The sequence below is a fragment of the Quercus robur genome, chromosome 11 (genome assembly GCF_932294415.1).
Source record: "Quercus robur chromosome 11, dhQueRobu3.1, whole genome shotgun sequence".
Lineage (NCBI taxonomy): Eukaryota > Viridiplantae > Streptophyta > Magnoliopsida > Fagales > Fagaceae > Quercus > Quercus robur.
Genome location: NC_065544.1, coordinates 14,448,404 through 14,456,915, shown reverse-complemented (window position 1 = coordinate 14,456,915; position 8,512 = coordinate 14,448,404). Strand labels below are relative to the sequence as shown.

The window sequence follows — 8,512 nt, the reverse complement described above, 5'->3', positions numbered from 1 at the left end:
TGTTGTAAGATGTTATAAATTTTATATTTATGAAGATACTAATTTTTTTTAATTATATTAATTATATAATTATTTTTAATGGCATTTAGGAATTTTGATTAAAATGCCATTCCACCACCTTCACATAGTGGAACCAAAAAAAAAAGAGGAATAGTTATTTCATTTCACCTTTTTATATTAATTGTAATAATGTTTTCTATTACATTGTAAGTATGTAATAGGCCAATAGCTACTAGCCTACTACAGTGTACCAAAATGTGTCCTAAAATTTGAACCCTAACCACCATTTACAATTCATGAGTCCTTAGTGAACCGCTTTTCAAACCCAACAAATGCAAAAATCGTTCCCACAATCTTTATTGCTTTAAACCTCTACACCAGAGCATATGCAAATCACCTATAATAAAACTATATTATTTTGGTCATTTAACAGTAAGTGTGTGTTTGTATAGAGCGTTGCGCGTCTACGTTTCACGTTTTCTGCGTTTTTTTTTTTTTTTTTTTTTTTTTTAATTCTCCCCAGCAGCAATTGTTGACCCGGTCCTCTGTGAACAGTGCACTTGTGCACTGTTCACGGGTCCCACAAACTCCACTTTTTATCAACTTTTTCATTAAAAATGGATTCCACAGTACTATTCACACATTTAAAAATTATTTTGCTACAGTGTTTTCAGTTTTAAGTTTTCAGTTTCAGCAAAATAAGTTCTATCCAAACAGACCCTAAATCACCTAACGGACATTAACGGGCAAACTGAAATGAATAAAGTTAAAACTTAGAGGTCTAAATTGAATTTAAGCAACATTAAATGATACAATTTGTAATTTAGCCTAAAAAATATAAAACAATATGTATAGAAAAACAAAATGATGAAGTTTTTATTTAGCTTAAGTCTAAGCACAAAAATAGACTGAAGGCCTCCAATAAAAAAGATAAGGGTAAAATACAGTTAACACCTGTGAAGTTCAGACAAATGCTAGTCAGGTCTAAAAATTTTTAAAACTGAACAACTTGGTCCCTAAATCGGTTCTCATTTTTCTCTTCTTTCTAAACCCAACTTGATCCCCTAAACTGTTACGCATTATTCTCCTCTTTCTTATAGTAATTAAAGACCAAATTTATTAGTTTTGAAAAGTCTTAAGACTTAACTGACATTTATTCAAACCTCAAAATTATCTAAAACTTTAATTTTACAATTTAGTAAGAATTGTATACGTGGGGGTCTGTATAGTCCCATTAAGCCATATACCATTAGTCTCCAAAATATGAGCCCAGCCCAAAAGGTCCAAATTGCTGTGTGCGAAAGCTACTGTACTGTGTAGGCGTGTAGCTCAGCAAATTTTTCTTTTCATTTTCCATTCCTAATTGGCTAATTCCAACGTGTCTCTCTCACTCTCTCAAGCCAGACACCACTGATTTTGTTGAGGTTAATTCTTTTCACTCTCATTGTTTCTTGTACTTTGTTCTGTTATATATTTGTTGAATGTATGCATGTATGTATGTGTGTTTTGGATTATTGATAATGGGGTATTGGTTTTGGTATTAGAGGCGTGGCTTAAAGTTCTCTGATTTTATGTCATGGGTTTTACGTTTTACTTTACTGGGTTCTTCTTGGGGTTTAGTAATTTCTGCCTATTGCTTAGTTTGGACTAATACCCATGATTTTTTTTTTTTTACTGTATAAGTTTGTGAATCAACTTCATAGAATCTGGATAATTTTTTCACCCTTATTATTTCTTGCTCTTTGTTTTGTTTATGTGATGAATGTATTTGTGTTTTGGGTGATTGATAGTTAGGGTATTGGTGTTGTGTGAATTAAATTTCTCTGATTTACTGTCATGGGTTTTGTGGGTTCTTCTTGGGGTTTACTGATTACTACCTATAGCCTAATTTGGAACAGTACCCAAGATTTATTTTTTCTGAATATAAGCTTGTGAATCAAACATCATATTATATGGCTCTTGTAAATAGAAAGTTAAAGTAAAAGTTTGGAACTTTGAATTTTCATCCACTAAGATTTGTTTTGTTTATATGAATAATAAAAAAAAAAGTTAAATTCTTTTTTGACATTTGAGTGCCAGGAAATCCTTTTTACCCTTTGGGTGCTTTCTTCTTCCTTGCTTATTATTCTTATGGTTTTTGAGTTATTGCAGAGTAGCATAGAACCCAGTTAGAAATTTTTAGGATTGTCATAAAACGTTTTCAGCATTAACTTTTATAGTTTTTGACTTATTGCAAAAGTATCATTGAACCCAATTAGAAATGTTAAGGATTGCAATTAAATTTTTTTTCAGCATTAGCTTGGTAATGATTCTTCTTTTTCTTTGGGTGATAAGAGATTTCCAGTTGGGTAGCTCACATGTAGTTCCTAACCCAGCCCAAACAACATTCGTCAGCCATTTATGCAAATAACAACCCAGCCCAATTTAAGCAAAATTTTAGCCAAAGGAAAATCAGATTTTGAGAGAGAGAGAAACGCATACATCAGCTACAGCCACCGCAACGCCTCATCTGGCCAATCTGCCCAGTGGCCAACCACCTCGACGCCGGTCAGCCACCGGCCTCAATCTGCGACTAATATGTACTTCTTCTTCTCTCTTAAAAATCTAACTTTTAACTGCTATGCCCCATAAGTGATAACTGATAAGGCTGTGATTGACTGTTGTTCTTTTCATTTTTTTCTTTGTGATTGTGAGTCTTTTTCTCAGAGACCATTGTTTTTTTGGCAATTTTGCTCTGATTTGAGTTGTGAAAGGAAATTTATATTATACAGAGGCTGCGTGTCAGAGTTTTAAATTTATTAATAGTGTTTGATTGTTTGTCAATATCTTTGTGGATATTTGTCTTGGTTGATAGTTTGCTTATACTATAAAGATGCTTATTTGAAGATTTTATATATATTTTTTGCTTATACTTCAGCCCCCTAGCTTGAAATCCTGGGTCTGTCCTGAGTTGCTAATTTGCTGTGTGGGACTTGAAATCTGTATTTGCATTAAGAAAGAGTAGCAGCAAAGTTTGTTATTTTGATTGCTAAGATATATACCAATCATGATAATAGCTTTAGGGCAAAGGGGCATGGCACCTTCTTGAATGAATTTAAGCTGTTGAGTAGTGGAACATTACTTTATATGCCCCCTAGAAAATTTTTCTTAAGGAAAGTTATGGGGCAGTATGTAGATGAGAGCCAATTGAAAATATTCGTTCTGCTTGACAAGCTAGATTATTTTTTTATTGATTTCATTTTGAAGGGTAGAATTCTGGGAGAAAAACCAAAGTAAAGGTGGTTGATCTGGTTTTTTTTTTTGGAGAGGTTCCTTTGGAAGACATAGGAGTAGTCCCTGCTTGAATGCAACCTTTGTGTTACATTAAATAATTTTTCTGGAGAGAGATATTCGCATTTTTAATGGTGTGTTCTCCGATCTAAAATCATATTTTCTTGTAATTTTTTTGTATGAAGGTCTCTTGTTTTGACTTTTTATATTTCATATAACATGGTTTCTCCTATTTCTAATATGATTTTGTTACTAATAAAAAAAATGTTATTCTAGTTTTAAAAGTAAATTTCAGTTTCTTCAAGATTGAGGATTGCTTTTCATATGTAAAAATGGCTTATTCACTTGTCATTCTGCTTGGGAAGGCATTAGAGCAAGGAATGGTGACGTGGATTGGTGGAAATTGGTGTGGGATAGTGCTTTCATATTTAAGTAAGCTTTAATTCTGTGGTTATCTATTAATTATAGGCTATCCACCTGTGATAGGATGGCTTCTTGGGAAAAGCAAGGGAGTGTTGTCGTGTTTTTTAAACAGGACTGAATGCAGGGACCATTTGTTCTTTGATTGTTCTTGTTCACATAGAGTGTGGAAGCATGTGGGGTGGTGCTGCTGTGGTGTAACTACCCTGCAGGAAGCTGGTACAGTGGGGTTGCTTCCAGCTGGTAGGAAAGAAGTTTGAAGTTGGAGTAGGAAGAATTTCTGTGGTAGCTATAGTTATCATCTTTGGAGATAGAGGAACCAGTTTTTGTACCAGGGGTCATTGGCTCCAGAGGAGCAAGTAGTAAAAGGTATTTTAAATGATGTGAGATGGAGAGCTAGTGATATTCTTCCTGCTTAGCCTTCAGTCAGTGAGCAAGATCTTTGGTCCTAGTTGAGAATTCAGCTGTGAATGGGTTCTGGGCAGTGCTGGCGGTTGTACTGATCTGTTTGGACTAGCTTTTTGTTGTTACCTGCTGGGTGGGTAGGGGTGCAGGTGTTTTGTGTTGGATTGGAGGTCCATTTGATGACCTGTTTGTCTGTAGTTATGCTACTGCAGTAGCTGTGTTTTTTCTAGAGTGGTGTTTTGGCCTCAGGAGTCTAAATCAGTGTTGGCTGCCCTGATTGGGCTAGTTGATTGTTGCTGCTTGCTGGATTTTGGGCAGGGGTTTAGGTGTAATTGGGAGGTTCTTTGAAGACCTGATTGTATGCAGCCATGCTGTTTGTGTTTTTGTGTTGTTGAGCAGTAAATGATGGGTTTTTTTTTTTTTTTTTTTTTTTGATAGGTAAATGATGGTTTTTGGTTAATAAGATTTCTTATTCATCAAAAAATAAAATTTGCTTTTCATAGGAAAAGGAGATAAAACTATTTCTTTCAAATCTAAGATGAAATGATATGATGTAGTACATGCAATCCTATATTATTATGTTTCTTTTAATTCATTGAGATTATAAATAGCCAAAATTCAAGGATTCTAACATGGGACACACTTTTGATGTATTGCTGTATTTGTCTTCTCCTCCTTTCTCAATCCTTTAGTCAAATAACCTTTTTTACGTTTGACCTCCTGTATTTTTTCTTATTATTTTTCTACTGAAGGTTACTGTCGTGTCTTGTTTGTCTTTGTAAATGTCTTATTTCCTGTTGAACTAACCTTGCTTGAAGGAAATGTATATGAATGAACAATCTTCCATTCCATATTTATTTATTTGTTGATTTTGTGGATTTCAGGCCATATTGTTGCTCTAGTGAGAACTCAAAAGCTTATACGTTGATTTTCCATTAATAAGACTATAAGCCTGAAAATGAGCTTCGTTTTGAGATTTAGACATCATTTACCTAATGGGTTATCTAGAAATCCTGTGGTAGCACTAAATGCCATTAACTTCAGTGGGTTCACTCGAAGTTTTGGTCAACCTGCAAGGGTGGAAGAGGAGGAAGAAGAGGAGATTGATCAAAGAAGGCTCCCAACTGATTATGATCCAGCTACTTTTGATCCTACAGAGCATCGCAGTCCACCAAGTGAGCGTGTCTTTAGGCTCGTAGATGAAGTTTCAGGACTCACATTGGCTGAAGCTGCTGAGCTGGGAGCCATTATGATGAGAAAAATGGGAATGAAGGAGCCACCAACAGTGGGGGTCTTGAAACCAGGAGCAGCTGGATTGGCTGGAATGGCTGTTAAATCATCAGCAGCAGCCAAGGAGGAGAAGAAACCAGAAAAGACTGTTTTTGAAATAAAACTGGAGTCGTATGAAGCTTCTGCAAAGATCAAGATAATCAAGGAGGTCAGAGGGTTTACCGATTTGGGTCTCAAGGAAGCCAAAGATTTGGTGGAGAAGACCCCTTCAGTTTTGAAAAGGGGACTTTCAAAAGAAGAAGGTGAACAAATAATTGAGAAGTTGAAAGCTCTGGGGGCCAAGGTTGTTTTGGAATAAATGGAACCAATTTGACTTGTACGCCTCCCTATATGAATTCTCTAAATTTGTTCTTTTTGCTTTAGCTTTAGACACTATAATTATAAGTTTTGCATGCATGTATCAAAGTAGAAGTGGGATGAATCCTGTTTTATGGATTAAGGGTTTGGGATATTTTGGATACCTCAGGATTGATCCAGTCCTGTCCCGTGCTATTCAATTATCTGCCCCATTTGTAGTCATTTCTTTGCTAGTTAAAACCCATCTTGGAAACCCAAATATGATATCCTTTTCATGTTTGATGTTTTCATTTGCTATGATTGTGGTACATTTTAGGCTAAACATGCCATGAATTGTTTCAAGTTGTTTACAGGAGCTTCTTCATTTCTAGGAGAGACATACTTAAAATTTCTGTTGCTGGGCTGACTTAATTGGGATGGTACTACCCTTGCATCTAGGGGGCATTAGTGCCATGACAAAGTGTCCAATACTCGGTGTACCACTTAAGAGAACTCATAGAAGCCGAACATTAGTGTACTGTAGTAAGAAATTTGTTAGGATGATTAGTTCTATTGGCTGAATATATGTGCACGTAATCTGGCCCTTTATTGAAACAACCATATTAGGTTGTCTACATGTCATTTCAGTTGAACCGAATCCATCTTGGTATTTTGTCTAACCATACTGCATGCCATTTCATTTTAGATTAGAGTGGGATATGTGGAACGGATTATTTTATATCATCTCAAAAATGACCTCCTTGGCCTGTGATGTGTGTGTATATATATATATTGGACAATTCAATTGTTATAATGGGGAATGAGTGATTCGAACCATGGATGTTTTTGACTTTTTGTTGGGAACACTTAGAAGTGCCAATTGAGTAAGATCTACTCGATGGCTTTTGGCATGCACAAGGTAATTGAAAAATACCACCTTCATATACTAGATTAGGATTAAGAAAGAAAACATATCATGTTGATCAATATACTATACTACCTCCAACATTAATTAAAATTAATTTTAAGTTCTATAAATTTATATAAGAGTACAAGACCTCAGCTATTGTCCATCCTAGGAACTTTAGTAAGAAACTCATACATGTGGACATTCATGTGTAAGAGCTGGAAGGATTCGAATGATTGAATTAATAAGTACTTCCACAGACTGAAGTATTAGAATTAGTTAATGATTTCTCATAATATCAAGAGACTTTGAAAGTGTTCAATCGGATTGAGCTATTGAAGTTATACAACATGATTTTCAGTTGAAGTTAAAAGTCTTATTTATTTTGAAATTATGCAAATTGCACTTTCTCATAAAGTTTGGGTTCAATTGCAATGTTTCCACTAAAGTTCAAAATCGAACAATTAACTCTTGACATGGTTTCAGGAAGTAAAGCTTCATTTCAACATTAATAATGGTTTTCTAAGATATCCATTTCTTGCTTAGTGAGAGAAGCTATACTCACTCGTAAAAAAGAGAAAATTTTTAAAAGAAAAGAAAATGGAAAAATTTAAGCTTGATAACAAGGTTTTTTTTTTGAGAAAAACTTGATAACAAGTTAAAGAGGAATATAGGCACATCTTTGTGGTGTGTGCTAACGATTGAAATAACTTCTTGAGAGAATTACTTTATTTATCAACAAACTCTTTTGAGTGGGGATAATTATCATCGTAAAGAAAGTGTTTTCAACATACTTCAAAGTCACATTAATTTTGTAATCATTATTAATTTTCCTTTTCTTTCTAGTGGAGACAATTATCACCCTAAATACAATGTTTTCAACATGCTTCAGAGTTCTTCTTAAAAAAAAAAAAAAAAAAACTTGCCTCAGAGTCACATTAATTTAATGATTATCAATTTCCTCGACATTTTTTGAGTGGGAGCAATTATCATCCTAAAAGGAGTTTAAGGTTTCAACATTCGTTACATTAATTTTAACATCAATATTAATTTCCTCAACATGTGTGTACAATAAAATGCTTTCACCGGCAGCAACATAACTATTGTCCATATAGATCTTCATCCTTCTATTTCTTGCTTTGAGCAGTCATGGCCTTGGTCAAGATCTTGTTAGCCACATCCGCATCAAACACTTCGGGGAAGTCCACGTTAGACACTCCTCAAAAGGATCGTGGATATGATAAGGGATTGCAGCCACATTGGTATTTGGCCTCTAAAACATGATAAAGGTAGTTGTTGCACCACTGATCATGCAAGGACTCAGTTCCTGTACTTATCTTGCTCTCAACCCCAAGTGCCTTGAATCTGTCATGATCATAAACACTTCACTTCATCGCCTTCAGCACTTCTCCATATTCAGTCAACTCGCTGACCATCTTGAAGCTTTTGGCGTGATCACAACTGTGATGGCGGAGCTTCGGATGCTAAGTGATGGACTTTGGCAGTGTCATCTATGGAGTCCTCAAATGTCTATTGAATTGGATGCTTTTGCAGGTTTCTATTGAGGATGGACTCCTGAACGAAAGTCAAGCATATATTCAAGGAAGCGTATAGATGGTGTCTTGGCTGCTTTGTGGAGAATACAAGCTGAGCACTTTATTTTGTTTGCGACTCTCATTGCTCCTTTTCTAGCACTAGTCTTCGTTTTGAAAAGATACATATTAAACTTTCTTGATATTTTGTCGGTTTCTCTATGATTTTTGAAATTAATGGTTTCTTTTTTCCTTCACTAACATGTTCCAAAAAACCTATAGAGAGAAATCCAATACAGTGCGAAAATAATGGTTAGAAATGTTGAACTTATTGTCATAAATCTCATGACACTCTAGAAACCGAAAATAATGCAATAACCTTTAGGGGTGTATTATTGTCAGTGTCACCAAG

The 8,512-nt window shown here is 35.0% G+C and overlaps 1 protein-coding gene across 3 annotated transcripts; it reads left to right on the top strand.

Moving 5' to 3' along the window:
* Positions 1-1,257: 1,257 nt before the first annotated feature.
* On the top strand, positions 1,258-5,904 carry LOC126705988 (uncharacterized). 3 transcript variants are annotated; one of them, XM_050405229.1, is made up of 3 exons: positions 1,307-1,424; positions 2,345-2,579; positions 4,980-5,904. In XM_050405229.1, the coding sequence occupies exon 3, from the start codon at positions 5,054-5,056 to the stop codon at positions 5,681-5,683; it is 630 nt and encodes a 209-aa protein (XP_050261186.1). In that variant the 5' UTR covers positions 1,307-1,424; positions 2,345-2,579; positions 4,980-5,053; the 3' UTR covers positions 5,684-5,904. The 3 variants fall into 3 exon arrangements, with proteins under 3 accessions (XP_050261184.1, XP_050261186.1, XP_050261185.1); XM_050405228.1 differs by having other exon boundaries at positions 1,309-1,424; positions 2,335-2,579; XM_050405227.1 differs by lacking the exon at positions 2,345-2,579 and having other exon boundaries at positions 1,258-1,424.
* Positions 5,905-8,512: the final 2,608 nt, after the last annotated feature.